The sequence below is a fragment of the Lemur catta genome, chromosome 11 (assembly GCF_020740605.2).
Source record: "Lemur catta isolate mLemCat1 chromosome 11, mLemCat1.pri, whole genome shotgun sequence".
NCBI lineage: Eukaryota > Metazoa > Chordata > Mammalia > Primates > Lemuridae > Lemur > Lemur catta.
This window is the reverse complement of record NC_059138.1, coordinates 20,839,057-20,856,947: the sequence shown is the minus strand read 5'-3', so window position 1 is coordinate 20,856,947 and position 17,891 is coordinate 20,839,057. Positions and strand designations below refer to the sequence as shown.

The 17,891-nt window shown below is 44.2% G+C and overlaps 1 protein-coding gene across 1 annotated transcript; it reads left to right on the top strand.

The window, feature by feature from the left end:
• The first annotated feature begins 2,263 nt into the window (after window positions 1-2,263).
• On the top strand, window positions 2,264-16,392 carry GARIN1B (golgi associated RAB2 interactor 1B). The gene is made up of 7 exons (XM_045564192.1): window positions 2,264-2,609; window positions 4,127-4,311; window positions 5,427-5,679; window positions 9,124-9,245; window positions 12,080-12,117; window positions 14,895-15,068; window positions 15,968-16,392. The coding sequence occupies exons 1-7, from the start codon at window positions 2,364-2,366 to the stop codon at window positions 15,979-15,981; spliced, it is 1,032 nt and encodes a 343-aa protein (XP_045420148.1). The 5' UTR covers window positions 2,264-2,363; the 3' UTR covers window positions 15,982-16,392.
• Window positions 16,393-17,891: the final 1,499 nt, after the last annotated feature.

Genomic DNA, 17,891 nt, shown 5'->3' with positions numbered 1-17,891 from the left:
AATTCCAAGTGAGCCTTACAAGGCTCTAGGAGGACCTCTAGCAATTTTGTATCATACTTTTATGGAGGTTCTATTTTATTTTTAAAGGTCTAGCACCTTTTTATTGTGGTAAAATATATATAACATGAAATGTACCATTTTAACGATTTTAAGTGTACAGTTCAGTGGCATTAAGTACATTCACATTGTTGTGCAACTATCACCACCATCCATCCCCAGAACTTCTTCACCTTCCAAACTGAAACTCTGTACCCATTAAACGATAACTCCCCATCCCTCCCTCCACTCAGTCTTCTTATTTTTAAGGGTTTCCCAAATTGTATGAGCTTTAAGTTCCTGAAAACATGGGTCCAGCCCCACCTTACAACCAGATATCCTGGTAACTCCTGTGCAAGCTTTGAAATGATCCCTTGCACTGACAAAGTGGCTTTATCCTCAAACCTTAGGATAGTCAACATAGTTGAGGAGATTGTCAACAAAGTTCTTCATCACCAAATGTGCAAAGAGCAGTGATTGTGGCAGCATCAATATCACTGAATGCACAAGGCTTCCTCCCAGAAATTGTACCTAACACTTGAGTTTACATCTCTTTTGCCAGAACATAGTCACATGGCCTTACCTAGCTGCAAGGGGGCAGGCCAGGAAATATAATCTTTCTTCCAGAAGAGCCTGTGCCCAACTGAAAATCAGGTATTTTATTACTAAAGGAATGGAGAGAATAGATAGTGGGATAGACAACTAAGCATCTGTCGTACGTTTTTTAAAAAGATTCGATGTGCTGGTTTCTGAGGTTTGGTGGGGGCAGGGAGGAAGGAGTAGACATCTTAAAGCACCATTTATACAATTGCTTAGCATCTTGTTTAGAGCCAAAAACTCTCCTGCTCACAGTTAGCTTTCCAGACTGGGTGCTCAAGCCTTCTTAATGAATTAATGAATACCACAGAAGTGGGCTTAACACACCTGTATGGACAAGAGAAAAAGTCCTCTTCCCAATCAACTCTGGGATATCACAGTGGTCAAATATATCCAAACCACATATCTAAACCAATAGACTTTATTGTTGTAGTTAAGCCTTGACTATGAAAAGCAACGAATCTGTTTATTAACTACCATCACGTTTATACTGTGTGTCCCTTTCCAGGCTGTTTCTAGGGAAATGCAAACCACAGGATGTGGTCTCTGACCCTATTCTTAGAGAATGTGACCCTGGAGGACATTTTCCCCACATAGTAAACAAAAGAAAATGTGGAAAGTGAGCTCAGAAGTTGCTTCACTGACCCGGGAGCTATAACAGGTGCCCGAGCAGAGGCGTGATGTAAATGACCAGGTGGGAGGGCCCACGAAACCAGATGAGAAAGCAACCTGGTGCGTCAGCCCTCTCCCTGACTTTGCAATGAGATGCACAAATCAACTCCCAGCTTGACCTTTGTGCATAATGGTTGTCAGACTGTTCTTCTAAATCTGTCACATTTGGCCTTGATTGTTAATACCTTATATAAATAACATCTGGAATTTTGTCCAAATTAGAATACAATTTCTCCCGGAAATGGGCTTGACTAGTGGTCAGCCTGCTTGGTTCTTTGCTCCTGATCTAGCTACCAGAAGATGTGGGCTCTTTCTTCCTCTGGCTCAAGGGTGAGGGATGCTGTCACTCTGAGAGGGCATGGCTTGCTGATCCGAGCAGAGCTGCTCATCAGGGTTCCACTCCTCCCAGCTGGCGCCCTCACAAGGCCAGCCTCTGGGTAAGAAACTAATTACTTCTCCTGCTCCTTCTGTTTGACCTACAGGAAATAAACCCTGCAAAAGGAACCAGACCGCCTTAGCAGAGCACAGAGCAGGCACCAACTGCCCTGCAACTGTTTCCATAAGCAGAGAAGGCTGCTGCAGATCCACCAGGGTGTGGGCGGATGGGGGGTGGCCTCATGCAAAGCTCAGGAAGGCTGGGTTTCCCATGGACAGGCAGCCCTGAAAGTTTGGGGTAGGTTGCGTTCAGAGTAAGGGAGGGTTGGAAGCCAGGGAGGGCATTTTCCTCTTAGTGGCAGAGGAGCTTCCTGGCAGCCCTCCTTCCTTGCTGTCTGCCTGGCTCACTGCTTTCTCAGCAAGTTCTGGGAGAGCTATATCCTGGGGCCCGACAAAGCCTGGGGAATGTCAGGGCATGAATAAGTCACAGAAGCACTCTGGAGGAAAAGGGAGGCCCCTCTGCATTTCCCTTTCCTGAAGGCCTGTGCTGGTTTTTCATGATGTCATCCATTCATCATTGTGAGCTGATTGGTGGTCCCAGGGCTTGGCCAGCAGCCCAAGGCCAGGAGGGAAGAGGGAGATCCCAGGACAAATGTGCAGCAGGCCCCTGAGCATGTGTAGAAATGTCATCAGTTCCACATAGAAACACTTGGCAGAAATCGAAGAAGACAGTAAAAGTCACAAGATCCTATCCAACCTTCCCTTCCCTTAATGCCTGGGAAGAATTCAGGGGCCTCTTGCCTGCGGTTGGGGAACTGAACCCTGGAGTGGCCTTGGGTGTGGAGGAGGGACTGCTCTGCCAGCTGGTTCATTCTCCAGAATTCAACCTGTTTCCTGACTCCATGGTGTTTGAAAGCAACTTTGTCCAGGTACGCTTGGGTGGCTCAGAGTAGCATTTCTTGATTCTTCTAAACCTATTTCCAAATGTGACCAAGAGAGTCCATCCCTGGAACTAGAGTGGAGTGAGAATTGAGGCCAGGAGAAGTTTTTGGGCCTGGAATGCAAGGCTACCTCAGTTACCTGGGCTTTGCAGAGCCGCAGACAGGGCTACTCATACACACAGTGGTTACCTGGGGAGAGAGGTCGGGTGTTCTCTGCTCTGAGCAGAGGGTTTGGTATTCAAATCCCCAGTTTTCTTCATCCCCCAGGCTGTCACCCAAAGCAGATGAACAAAAAGACAGTGAAAGGAGATGCCCTTTAAGGATTAGGAACACAAATGCTGATTATTGAAAAAACAGATCCTCAGGACCCAGAGAGACCTGGGCTCAGATTCCAGTCCTCTGCTTTCCCCTTGGGGAGGCATCATTGTGCAAATAACCAGAGTACCCTGAATCACTTCTTCTATTGTAAAAGGGTTGGATTGACCTGAGAATTGAATACAAATTCAGCAAGCAAAGTACCTAGTTTAACAGGTACCCAGTGTATTTTTGTTTTCTTTCCTGGTCTCTCCTCAGGCCAGACGGAACCCAGAACAAACAGAACTTTGAAGTTGGAAGGGACCTTCCTGTTCAGAGAAGATGCAGGAAATAATGGGACCCCTCAGAGAAGGGCTAAGAGGACAAATTTTCCAAAGCAAGGCCAGGAAACAGTCCAGGGAGGATTCATAGGAATATAATAGATACCAGAGAACTCCTGGGTTATAGTTCTTTTTTTTTTTTTTTGAAACAGAGTCTTGCTTTGTTGCCCGGGCTAGAGTGAGTGCCGTGGCGTCAGCCTAGCTCACAGCAACCTCAAACTCCTGGGCTTAAGCGATCCTACTGCCTCAGCCTCCCCAGTAGCTGGGACTACAGGCATGTGCCACCACACCTGGCTAATTTTTTCTATATACATATTTTTTAGTTGGCCAGATAATTTCTTTCTATTTTTTTTAATAGAGACGGGGCGGGGGGGTGTCTCACTCTTGCTCAGGCTGGTCTTGAACCCCTGACCTTGAGCAATCCACCCGCCTCGGCCTCCCAGAGTGCTAGGATTACAGGCGTGAGCCACCGCGCCCGGCCAACTCCTGGGTTATAGTTCTTATGGGCAATTGTTAATAGTAGGTCATTTAAATGCTATTACAGTTGTTTAACCAATATAGGTCAAAAGAGTGGTTCTCAACAAGCAGTGATTTTTGTCTCTCACTGCCAAGGGACGTTTGACAATGTTTGGAGATATTTTTGGTTGTCACAATTTTGTTTGGGTGGGGCGTGCTACTAGCATCTAATGTGTAGAGGCCAAGGATGCTGCTAAACATTCTACAATGAGTAAGACAGGCCCCCAGACCACCACTGCCCAACAAAGAATATCCAGCCCAAAATGTTAATAGTGCCAAGGTTGAGAATCCCTGGCTAAAACATACTGCTGCTTTTGCCAAATGCTCAGGCTGTGCCTGGGGGCTGCATTGCAGGTCAAAAGGGGCAGGAATTGGATAGACATCTACAAGGCTTCCAACACCATGGCCCTTGGAGTGACCTCCTCTGTGCCCTGCCTGCCCCTTCCCAACATCCTCCTCATGGCCAATGTCAAATGGCACCAGGGGCAGAACCAGACATGGAACAGACCATCTACAGCCCCAAAAATCATCCTGAAGAGGTAAGTGACAAAGATGGGAAAGAGGACTTGAGGGGTGAAGGGTGGACCCCAAGCGGAGGCTGCTTGGTGACTAACATCAGGGTGGAGAGAAAGCAGAGAAGTCATCAGCAGTAACATTAATTGTTTTAGTCAACAGTAACCCGAGACAGGTGGTGTGCTGGAAGGACAGAAGTCAAGTGGCTGAGGGAGGTGTCAGGTGGACAGGAATGAGGGGTCAGTCTACATGCACACTTTCCTTCTTGCTGCACTCACGCTGCTAAACTCAGGAAAGCTCTCGGCATTTGGCCGAGTGGCAAGGAGGCATGGAGCTCTGGCAGATGAAGCACGGGTTGGGAGAGGCAGGTTCTTTCTAGTCCTTGGTGTGCAACTAACTAAACTCAATTTTGAGTCACGAGTCACTTACTGCACTTCAGTTTTCCTATTGGTAAAATGAATGGGACTAAATCTCTTAGAACTGTAATGTGTAGTGACATCATGTTTCTCTGGGTTGGAACAGCCCTTTTTGAGGTTTGAGCCTCTTTGAATAATCTATAGTATGTCTCAATAATCTCTAGATAGTCCCAGAAATCCAGGAAAACCCTTCATTTCTCCATGCTACCTTAGTGACGAACCTCTTCATTATGTTCTTAGTGTATCTCTAGCAAGCATAGCCCAGTCCCAGCTAATATTAGATCCAAAGCCAGCTCCTTAGACCTTAGCTCCTTTGAGAAGAGTAATTGAGGGATTAAGGTCAATGAATGGACAAGTTGGACAGTGGGGCCAGCTCCCTTGGTGCTATCAAGAGGGAAATTGCAAAACCCTACGACTCCAGCTGCCTTACTCCTAGGCTGCCTCTCTCAAGGAGGGTCCAGGAATTACCAGCATGAGAATCATGTCAGGGCCATACCCCAGGTCTACTAAATCTGAATCTATGAGGGTGTATTCAGGTGTCTGCATGTTAAACAACCTCCCCAGGTATGTCTGATCTCCCCAGTATTTCAGCACCACTGTGCTAAGCACCCTTTCTTCTACATCCAAAGCCCCAGTCCTAAAGGAGACATTCCTTGTTTTAATGAAGATAGGGTCAAATCAGAAGCAATGGGGTTGTCAATGTGTGTCTTCCCTGGTGGCTTCAGGATTCTCCCATTGAAGTTTGTGGAGCTCCGGGTGTGTGACCGCCTTCAGCGCATCATGCGGTTGAGGACAGTCACTGAGAAGGTCTATTACCTAAAGCTCCACCCCAACCATCCTGCGACTGTCTTCCACTTCTGGATCCGACTGGTTCAAATTCTGCAGAAGGGTCTGTCCATCACCACCAAAGACCCTAGGATTCTTGTCACTCACTGCCTGGTACCCAAGAACTCCTGCAGCCCCTCAGGAGACTCCAAGGTAAGGGAGCACCATTGCCAGCCTACAGCCAAGGCCAGAGCCGAGAGGTAGACCTTACACTAGCTGGTATGTGAGCACCTGTGAAGGTGATCTCAGCTTTATGCCTTTTCTAAACAGCTTTATTGAGGTATCATTTGCACCATAAAATTCACCCATTGTACATGTACAGTTCAACACTTTCAGTAAATGTATAGAATTGTGTAACCATCACCACAATCCAGTTTTAGCACACTTCCATCTCCCTAAAAAATTCCATCTTGCCTTTTTGCAGCCATTCCCTGTTCCTACTCCCAGCTCTAGGCAACCATTCATCTATTTTCACCTCTATAAATTCATCTTTTTTAGATATTTCATATAAATGGAATCCTGCTATACAACATAAAGCCTTTTGTGTCTGGCTTAGCATAGTGTTTTTCAGGTTCATCCACATTGTAGCATGGGGCCCACTCCAGGGCAGAGGCACAGCTATCACTAGTTTATTCTCTTCGGTTGCTGAATAGTATCCCTTTGTGTAGATTTACCACATTTTTGTATCCATTCACTGGTTGTTGGACATTTGGATTGTTTCCAGTTTGGGGCTATTATGAATAATGCTGCCATGAATATTTGTGTACAGGTTTTTGTAGACATATGTTTTCATTTGTCTTGGGTAGATTCCAAGGAATGAAATTTCCAGGTTATGTGGTGTGTTTATGTTTAACTTTTAAAGAAACTGGCAAACTATTTTCCCAAGTGGCTGCACCATTTTATATTCTCACCAGCAATACATGAGAGTTTCTGTTTCTCCACATCCTCACCAACACTGGTACTGTCTATCTTGTTTATTGTAACCATTCTAGCAGGCATGTAGTAGTTTTAATTTGGATATCTGTAGTTGCTATAAGAAAAAAATTTGGATATCTGTAATGACTAATGATGAAGAACTTTTCATGGGCTTATTCATTGTTTGTATATCTTCTTTGGTGATATGTCTATTCAAATCTTTTGCCCATGTTTAAATTGGGTTTTGTCTTATTGCGTTGTAAGAATTCTTTGTATATTTTGGATATAAGTCCTTTATCAGGTATATGATTTGAAAATATTTTCTCCTTATCTGTGAATTTTCATTTTCTTGATGTCTTTTGAGGAGTAGAAACTTTTAATTTTGATGAAGTGTAATTTATCAACTTTTTCTTTTATGGATCAGGTTTTTCGTGTTTATCTAAGAATTCTTTGTTCAACTTAAAGTCACAAAGATTTTATCCCATATTTTCTTCTAGGAGTTTTGTAGATTTAGTTCTTACATTTATGTCTATGATCCATTTTGAGTTAATATGTATACATGGAATGAGGGAAGGGTCTAAGTAGTAGACTATCCTTCCCCCATTAACTTGTCTGGGCACCTTTGTCAAAAATCAATTGATCATGAATGTAAGAATTTATCTCTGAATTCTCAGTTCTGTTCTGTTGATGTATTTGTGTATTCTTGTGCCAATACCACAATGTCTTGATTAATGTAGCTTTGTATTAAGTTTTGAAAATGGGTGGTATAAGTCTTCCAATTTTGTTCTTTTCCAAATTGTTTTGGCTATTCTAGATCTTTTGCATTTCCATATAAATTTTAGGACCAGTTTGTCAATTTCTGCAAAACAAAAAAAAAAAGCCTGCTAGAATTTTGATGAACACATATTGAATTTACATATCAGTTTGGGAGAAAAGTGCCATTTTGACAATGTTGAGTCTTCCAATATATGGATACGGAATATCTTTCCATTTCTTTCAATCTTCTTTAATTTCTCTTAAATTAAAAGAAATGTTTTTAATTTTCAGTATTTAACATTTAACAAAAATGTTTTATAGTTTTCAGTAAACAAGTTCTGTACTTCTTTTGTTAAATGCATTCCAAAGTATTTTATTGTTGTTGATGCTATTGTAAATGGATTGTGTTTTCTAAATTTCACTTTTGGATTATTCATTGATAGTATACAGAAATACAATTAGTTTTTGTATATTAATTTTGTTTATTAGTTATAGTAGTTTTTGTGGATTCCTTGGGATTTTCTACATAGATACATATAGACATACATACATACATACGTACATTCATACCTCTGCAAATAAAGACAGTTTTGCTTTTTTATTTCCAATCTGGATCTATTTGTTTGTTGCTTTATTACATTAGCTAGAACCTCAGGTATAATGTTTGATAGAGGCAAAACAGACATCCTTGTTATTTCCTAATCGTAGGGAAAAAACAAATAGTCCTTTGCTATTAAGTATGATGCTAATTATGGAATATTTTTAGATGCCCTTTATGAGGAAGTTCCCTTTGTTCCTAGCTTATTGAGGTTATTCTTTTTTTTTTTTTATCATGAATGAGTATTGGATTTTGTTAAATACTTTTTCTGCATCTATTAAGATGATCATGTGGTTTGTCCTTTATTCTGTGAATACAGTATATTACATTAATTGCTTTTATGCTGTTAAACCAACCTTGTGTTCCTGCAATGAATTCTACTTGGTCTTGGTGTCTATAATTTTTTTATATGTTACTGGATTCATTTGCTAGCATTTTATTAAGGAATTTTGCATCTATGTTCATGAGAGATATTGGTCTGTAATTTTCTTGTGACATCTTTGTGATACCCTGGCTTTAACATCAAGTTAGCACTAACCTAATTGAACCCAGTTGGGAAATGTTCCCTTCTCTATTTTCTGAAAGAATTTGTGAAGAATTTTGATTACTTGTTCCTTAAATATTTGATAGAATTGACCGATGAAGCCACCTGGGCCACTTTGCCCAAGGTCTTTGAGCATGATGAACATGAGCCTGACTTGGTTTACAATATAAACTCCATGAAGGCAGGGATTTTTATCTGTCCTCTTCACTGCTGTATCCCTAGTACCAGGCACATAGTTGGCATTCAATAGATACTGAATGAATGAATGAACGAACATGGACAGCATGCACAACTGAAGCACCTTTGGGATATCACAGGCAACAGGAAAGAAATTAATTTTACCCAGGTGTAAAAAGCAGCTCAATATAGGATTTTTCTTAGACAAATTAATTTTTAAAACATTCATTAAATTCCTATAATAAATATATGATTCCCCTATGTTTAAGTATAAAACCAAGTAGCACAAACTTTATTAAGTTTATATCAACAGACTATTAAATTATATTAAGGTATATTAACAGGAATAGGTTGTCTACTAAATTATGTTAAAATTATACAATGATGACATATCTTTAAGGCACTGAAGGATATTTATACCAATACAGGCAGTGTAAACAAACAGTTAACAGCCTCAGAAACACCTCTACAAGCAGCTGGTATGGCTGCACGATGGAAGAATTTGAGTTCTAACAATTTAGAATCTGGACTATGATATTAGGAAAATGCAGAGACCCTAAGGCCCTAACCACCTGGTTTTGTTTTGTTTTGGTTTTTCTCCATACAGTTAGTACAGAAGAAACTCCAAGCCTCCCAGCCCAGCGAGAGCCTCATTCAGCTAATGGCCAAGGGGGAGAGTGAAGCAATCTCTCAGATTTTTGCCGACTTGCACCAGAAGAAGCAGTTCAGGTACATGACTTAAATCAGGCCAGCCTCTGACATTCCTTTGTGCAGCCCAGATGGTCTGGGCGGTGAGGTCCAGAAATCAAGTATCTTGCTTAATGAGCACAGGGAGGGGACATGAAAAGCTGCCACTCAGTATCCAGTCTTTTATTATTATTATTATTATTATTATTTTGTGGCATTGTAGCTCACTGTAACCTCACACACCAAGCATAGTAGGCTTGACTCCAGAGGAGGAATTTCATAAAACGTGAAAAGTAAATCTCCAACAGTGAGAATAAGTTAGTAACACAGGTGGAAAAGTAAACCCTAATTTCTAAAAACTAATTTCTAATCCAGTTCCTAGTCCTACAGAGAAATATCCAAAATATTGTTTAAAACATTATCTGCTTATTGGGTTCACTGACCTACTTACCTGGTCCCTGCTTGGACTTTATGGAGCTTGTAAATACATAGTCTGTTCTGGAAAGCTCCATGGTACAGACCTATCTTCCCCATGCCTGAGGAAATGTGCCTATATGTACAGATGACTTAGCCTTGAGTCTTAAGACTGGTTAATATGAGAGAGACAGGAGTTGAGAGCACTTAGACCAGAGGATACCACAACCAGAGTACCCAGTCCCAGGTGAAGTGGGACCCAGGGTCCTAGTGCATATTATTTGTGGTTTAATAGAAAAAGGAGAACAGAAATAAATTAGTAAATGTCATCAGGAGAGAAAAATGAGGTGTCAGAGAGGAGATTTTTGTCACTACAGGAACAATTTGGACCAGCAGCCCAGAGGCAGAACAAATCCCCTTTCTTTCTGAGAGCTGGTAATAAACTGAAACCAGCAGGGCTCAGAGGATACGATCTCTTACAGTGGTCAAGAGCTCATGTAGACTTGGGCCCAAGTCACTGTTCTAACTGCACCTTTGAGTATATTGCTTAACTTTTCTAGGCCTCAGTTTTCAGATCTGAAAAATGGAAATGATAATAATGCCCGCCTTATCCAGATATTGTCAAGATCAAATGATCTCATACACATCAAGTACTGAGCACACTCCTCAGCAGATTTAGAGGCAAATCTAAGTAAGCTCTCAATAAATGTTAACTCGTAGTATTGACTCCAACTTGGGCTGGAGCTAGAAAGTATTAACACAAGAGAAAGTTCTATCTGTTGGCCAGTGTAAAGGACATATACTGGAGATCGTCAATCTATAGATCACACAGAGATCTAAACTTAAGGAACTTCTGGACAAGATGTCACACTGCTGAGCTAGAGGGCACTGGACTCTAATAGAGCAAGAAATTTTGAAGCAACTTTTTGATTGTCTCAAAATACTAAATCACTGATTTTTAAATTACTATTTAAAGGACGGCTTCTGTTTCTATCTCACCGGCCACAACTCAAGTCACCTGGCCACACCCACCTGCAAGGGAGGCTGGGAAATGTACTTTCCATTCTGCATAGCCCTGTGCTCCATACAAAATCAGCTGCTTTGCCCCTAAGGAGAAAGGAAAAAGTATTACTGGAGGCCTCCTGGCATTCTCTGGCACCGACAGCTTTTAATATTTCCTGAAGGTCAGAGGAGGCTAAGACCTGAAGGAGAAATAGGCAACACACAGATAAAAGGGTGGCGATGGTGGCCGGGCGCGGTGGCTCACGCCTGTAATCCTAGCTCTGGGAGGCCGAGGCGGGTGGATCGCTCGAGGTCAGGAGTTCGAGACCAGCCTGAGCAAGAGTGAGACCCCGTCTCTACTAAAAATAGAAAGAAATTATCTGGCCAACTAAAAATATATATACAAAAAAAAAAAAAAATTAGCCGGGCATGGTGGCTCATGCCTGTAGTCCCAGCTACTCGGGAGGCTGAGGCAGTAGGATCGCTTAAGCCCAGGAGTCTGAGGTTGCTGTGAGCTAGGCTGATGCCACGGCACTCACTCTAGCCCGGGCAAGAAAGTGAGACTCTGTCTCAAAAAAAAAAAAAAGGGTGGCGATGGTGACAGTTTAAGGGAACAAGCAGGCGCAAGGCTGAGGCACCCTGGGAGCAAGCAGCTCGTTGAAGACCAGCGGGGAGAGCAGGCAGTGGTGGAAGAGAATAAGTAGAAGTGGGCAGGGGCCGCACCAGGCAGGGCCTGGGAAGCCATGTGAAGGAATTTAGACTTTAAGTGTCATGGGAGCCTTAGCAGCATTTTAAACAGGGAAGTGATGTGACCCAATTTACGTTTTGAAAAGGTCATGCTAGCGGTTGCTGTGACAGTTAATTTGAGGGAGAGAGAAGAGACGTGGTGAGACCAGCGAGGGAGCTATGGCAACGTAGTCTGGGCTGTCACATACAAAGCGGATGGAAGAATGCAAGAAACAGGGCAGGGGGCGATTAATTTTTATTTCACTGTTATCTCAGTTGCTTTATACAGAGGTTTTACTTCCTTTAGTTTCCCAAAACCAAGGCCTGGGTGGTCATTTTTCTCCTCATTCAGGCACATTCTAGTCTGGTTGCAATTATTATCAGTTTTTGCACATTGGCAACAACATGCAACTTAACAGCAAATAAAATAAATGGCTGAGACACAGGACTGAACAGATGGAGTCACTGCTCCCCGCTCCTCAGCGGAATCAGCAGCTTGGACTCTGCCCCCGCCTCCCCCCCACCTCCCCCTTCCCTACCTTTCTTCTGGAACTTTAATAAGTGTCACAGCCATCCAGCATAGCCACAGCTGGCCTTTTCATGTTTATATCCATCTCTAAACCTTTGGTATCAGGAAAAATATAACTAGAACAAGATCTGAAATACGAATTTAATGCTCTTTTCCTTTACTTTCCACCTTCATTTCCTTGATTCTGAAATGGCTGGAGTTTCAGGAGCAGCAAAAAGATGGAGACCAGCAAGGACAGCTCAGGTAAGTGAGTGCACAGGATGCTGTGAGAGATTTCTGCTCTGCAGACCCAAGAATAAGATCCGCTCCTGTTCCCCACGCTGACTTTCCTGGCACTGCCAGGACTGCCGTCGTCTCCCATGCCTTAGTTTGAATTCCTCGAGGCTCTCTGGCCACCATAGTCAATTTGGCATCAAGTCTTACCAATTTCTCTCTTTGCAGTGGTTCTTATATTCTTTACTTCATTTCTACCCTCACAGAACCTACCCTGGCTCAGCCCTTTCTCATCTCAAGCCTGCAGCAACTTCCCACTAGTTCATTCATCCATTTCTTCATTCAAAAGCAGGCACTGAGCACCTTGCAAGTGCCAGTCACTGTAGTAGGCTTTGGGGTCACCATGTCAAAAGACACCACGCCCCCTTCAAGGAGTTTACAATTTGGTGGGGTCAGATGGGGAAATCCCCAAATTACAAAACCTCTCCTTCCAGGAAGCATTCAAAGTGCATGCCTGGGGTGCCCATGCGGCACAAAGGAGGAGGTGGTGGTCCCTCGCTCCTCCCAGGAAGCTGGTCCGGGAGGCCTAGGTGTGAGCTGAGCCTCAGAGGGTGAGTACAGGTGAGCTGGCTGATGCAGATGAGAGAGGGCATTCCAGGAAGAAGAGACAGGGTCTGCATGAGGGAGCGTGATACATTCTGGAAACAGCAGCCCATTCCCTGTTTCCAGGTTCTAGCCCAAATCTACTCCATGCATGCATGGTCCTGCATAAACTTCCTGTTTCACCCATCTCACCTGACCACTCACTGCTTTAACAGGAGCCCTCTGCCTCGTCATCTTCTGCAGCCCAAACCTGCTCAACAAAGCTTAGCTAAGCTTCCCCAAATCTCCTTCACCCCTGCTCCGCCCTTTTCCCCCAGGCGCCACTCTAAATCTTACCTACCCTTCTAAATCCTCCCCCTCACAACTCCTTCCTGCCCGGACTAATCTCTCCTTGCTCATAACCTTTCTTACATTATGCCCTAGTTGTTTCACAGGTTTAAGGAATATTTTTTCAATGAATACTAAATTGTCTTCATACCTCTCACTTATCCACAGCAGCAAGCACAGGGCTGGGAACACAATGAGAGTTCACCAAATATCCATTTATCATGCCACTAATAAGTTATTTCTCCATATCAGCTCAGGAAGCAGTCAGAACATCGTGTTATAAGATACTTAGAAATTTCCAGGAGGTTGTAGACCCTAGGGGAGCTCTGCTAACTTTCATCCAAACAGGGATTACAAACTCATATGTCTGCAGGTGGTATAAATGTGTGGGTGACATGGATATAAGAAATAGTTAACTTTTCTCTAAATTCTATTATAAATAAAACAACCCGTGGCAGCTGACACTTGGTTTCAGCACTCAGTTCAGCATTGAGGAGACAATAGGGAGTGGTGAGGACAGTGGCAACAAGAAAGTGAAGGTTTCAATTAAGGCTTCGATTAATTATCGCCATGCTGGAGCCCAGGCCTGCTGTTGCCAGATACTCTGATTTTGCAAGATAAGCCAAAAATCCAGATTTTTATATAATAGACCCCCACCCCATAAAAAAATGAAGGTGCATTATAGGCTAACAGTGGGCAAACAAAACATATCTGCAGACCACATTCAGCCACACTCAGCCTGGAGGCTCCCAGCTCCGGTGAGCAGAGCTGCAGTTTCCCTACATTTTCTCCAAGTCTAGGACTGCTTTCTCATGTTATGCGACTGATGACACAGTGGTGATTCATTTCTGTTTTCACACATATATCCAAGCACACACACACACATAAACATACACACTCAAAATATACCCCATGAAGTTAGGGTTGAGGAAAACAGAAATAAAAATATTTTAAACTTATTTCTGGCACTTGAGAGAAGAGCTAGAATTTCAGGGTCACAGAATATCTGGCATCACAGGAACCACCCAGATGTTCCCAGGCTGATTTCAATAAACCATCCTGGGATGGCCTCCGGACCCTCTATTCTCATTGGGCCAGGTAGCATACCCTCTCAGTTTGGAAGGAGAGTTACACCCCAGCCTCATGGAACTTTTGGATGAAAAAAAAGAGAGCTACAGTGGAAAAACCAGCAGCCCAAAACTTACCTGTGTGGCTGAAACTTTCGACTCCCGACCGGCAGGTGGAGTGGCCTATTACTGCAGTGCTTCCCAAACTTTAATGTGCAAACCATCCCCTGTGGATCTTGTTAAAATGCAGATTCTAATTCCTTAGGTTTGGGTGGGCTTGGGATTGTGCACGTCTAACATGCTTCCAGGTGCTGCCAAAGCTGCTGGGCTGTGGGCCACCGTTTGAGTAGCCAGGGCCAAGTGGACAAAGAACAGGCTTTGGCTTAAGGCCTTCTGGGTTCAAGGCCTTTGCCAGCTCAGCTAGCTTTACCTCCTAGGGAAATCTACTCAGTTAATCTGTCCAAACCATGCTAGGTTTGTCCTTTTACGGGCACTGTGTTGCTCACATGATGTAGTGGTAAGAGCACGGGCTCTGGGGCTGGGCTGCCTAGCTTCGAATTCTGACCTGGCCTCATTATGTGACCATAAGTAAGTCCCTAACCCTCTCTGGGCCTTAGGTTCCTCATCCCTGCAATGGGGATTGTGGCAATGCTGACCTCACAGAGTTGTGGTGAGGACTGGGGAACATGAATGCATGTCATTGTTTGGAGCAGTGCTGGGCACGTAATAAGCACCCCCAAATGTTGCCTGTATTCTGTGCGTGATCTGTGAACCAGAGTACAAACAAATGCATTCCTTTTCTTGACCTAGAGAAAGATACTCCCTCCAAAGAGGACGACAGCATCCCTTGTACCCTCGACCTCAGTTGGAGGGATTCGTTCACGTATGGAGAGTGGGAAAGAGAGAACCCCTCTGGGCCGCAGCCGCTCTCACTCCTCAGCACTCTGGCAGCCTCCACCAGGCCACAGCTGGCCCCACCCATAGGTACAGTGACGGGACTAACCCACTGACATCATGGGACAGCCCTGGAGTTCAACCTCAGGGCTGGGTCAGGTCCTGGGGTCCTGAGGGTGATTCCCAAAAGCTGTGGGGTGAGGGTTGGCGGATGCAGGCCACAGCAACCTCAACCTTCTCTTTTTCTGCCTTTTTGTTCTCTGCCTCCAACTGGGTTGAGCAAAACCCTGAAGTGTGGTACCTCCAGAGCCCCCAGAGTTCCCACAGTGGCTCTGAAGGGACAGACGAGAATGGACAATGCTGTCATAGCTAGAGCTGCTTTCCCCTTGCTGTGTCAGAGGCAGGAGCGGCCTGCTCGGGGGAGTTCCGGTGCGCTCTCCCTCCCTCTTCCTTCCCTAGAGCCCTTGGCAAGCTTTCTCTCTGCTGGAGTTGGGGTGCAGAGAGCTAGAAGGAGGTAGGCTAGGAGGGCTGGGGAGGGTCAGACTTCCCTGGGGTTCCAGCCCTTTTCTGTCCATGCTCAAGGTGCACTCATCCACCCTCTTATTCAGTTAATAAACATTTGTGAAGTACTTCCTATGTGCCTGACTGACCAGAGATAGCTTCCTAAAGAAGGCAGGGGTGATGTACATTTTCTAAAGTAAAATGTTACTAATAAACCACTAACTCTTATAAGATACCTGTTATTAATAGTTGACAATTTTAAAAAATTGCCAGGGTAGTGGCTCACACCTGTAATCCCAGCACTTTGGGAGACCTAGGTGAGAGCCTCACTTGAAACCAGGAGTTCAAGACCATCCTGAGCAACATAGCAAGATTCCATCTCTACATAAAAAAATTTTTTTAAATTAACATAAGTATCTATGTGCCCACAAAAGAGCTCTTTAGGTAAATTATATTCTATCGAACATTTTTCTCTCCTACACTCACAGGCAATTCTATTTGAGCCACCCTTTCATGCTGGGGAGAATCTATGCAGCCCTCACCAACACCACTCTGCAATATTCAGCTCGAGGGGCTCTGTGGCTGGAGGGGCAGAGAAAGCTGTAACCAAGGGAAAACTGGAATCATCTCATGGAGACATCAGAGCCTTTCCTCATTCAGCTGTACATAACACACCTCAGCGCAGCCCACCTCCGTCCCACAGCCAGAGCGGGCCCAGGAAGATGCAAGAGACGGAGGAGGGGGAGAAAGGGAAGCCGGGCCAGAGGAGAGGCGGAAGAGAACAGAACCGAGGTGAAGAGGAAAGTGGCGGGAGGAAGTCAGAGAAGAGGAGAGACCCAAAGAGAAGTGGCAACAGAAGGAAACAGAAGAGACTTGGCAGAAGACATAAAGAGGATAAGAGAAGAAACACATCCCTGAGAGATGCCTCACCAAGCTTGTATTTATCTAATTTAAAACTTGAAAGTAAAGCCATAAACCAAAAAAAGAAACATGTTTTCTCCTCTGCTTAGACCACTCTGGACAAGTATGAAGGGCCAGACTCCTTCAATTTCCTTTTTTGCCAGTTTTTCTTACTAATTCCTCTCTTCTGACTCTAGCTTTATACCTTCTTCCTTAGCCTGCTCCCTAACTTGGACTTGCTAGCCCAGCCCTGGCATTCTGAATAGTGGTTTGGGTGTGGGCAGAGGAACGGTTCTTACAGGAGGTGGTAAGACAGGTGTGTAGGGTAGGGTGAATTTCTATTTTGTGTTCATACTCCCTAAGTTTGCTGTTACCCAACCCTACAAACACCAGCTCCATTTCTTTTGTGTTTGGCACCTCCTAGAAATGTTGACATACCTTACTAGTGCTTATTAAATTAGAGATTCCAGAGAGAGGAGATACAGTCTCCAAGTATAGGTAAATCAGAGGGTAACAAATTCTAAATCAACAGAATCACTAAGGAGCATCTGTCAGATGTCCCGTGGATTGGCCTCTTTGTTTAAAATGTGCAACATTGTCTGATGTGGTGGCTCACACTGGTAAGCACTTTGGGAGGCAGGAGGATCACTTGAGGCCAGGAGTTTGAGGCTTCAGTGAGCTATGGTGACACCACTGCACTCTAGCCAGGGTGACAGAAAAAGAGCCTGTCTCTAAAAAAAAAACAAAAAAGGCACAATATTTCACATTCAATGAAAACCAGTCTATGAGTATTTCAGGAAAACTGTCCAACCTCCAATTGGGGAGATCTTTGGGGTGTTTTGCTTTGATTTGAGATACCCCAGGAAGGTCTTTTACTTCACTCAAGAAGTTTGCAGACTGAATTGGTTGGAGGGCTAAAAAGTAGGCTCCTGGGTCACCAAGCTCCAAGGACGAGTTGTGTGCTAATTCTTGCTGTTTCAGTATGTGCATAGATGATCCTCCCCACACTCTGGTTGCTGTTCCCTGAACTCCTGCCCTTCAGTCATACTGTTCTCCACCCTCCTCAGCCACTGACGCCCCCGACTTTACCCTAGAGTCTGTGATTAATAACTGCACCCCACCCCATTATTCCCACTCTCCAGCAATACCACCTCCTATCCTTTCCCCTGAGTCCAATAATCCTTCGGCCCACCAGTCCTGCATTCCATTGCTCCTACCAGATTTTCATTATCCCTCGCTCTCTTCATGTCCTCATTTTCTTCTCCTGTAGCCTAGATTCCAAGATCAGTCACTATTATTATCACTCCCTTGCATGCACCCTCAACACCTTTGTGTCTCTTTCACTTTCTTCTATTGACTTGGCTAAATCCAGCTCTCCACCAACCCCATGCCTGCACCAGCCACTGAACTTGCTGCTGAACTTGCAAGAGAAAGTGGAGAGAACCACATGATATACTAACCAATCTCACCTCTAAGTCATCAACACAAGCTTCAAGAGGGTCCTTAATGTTG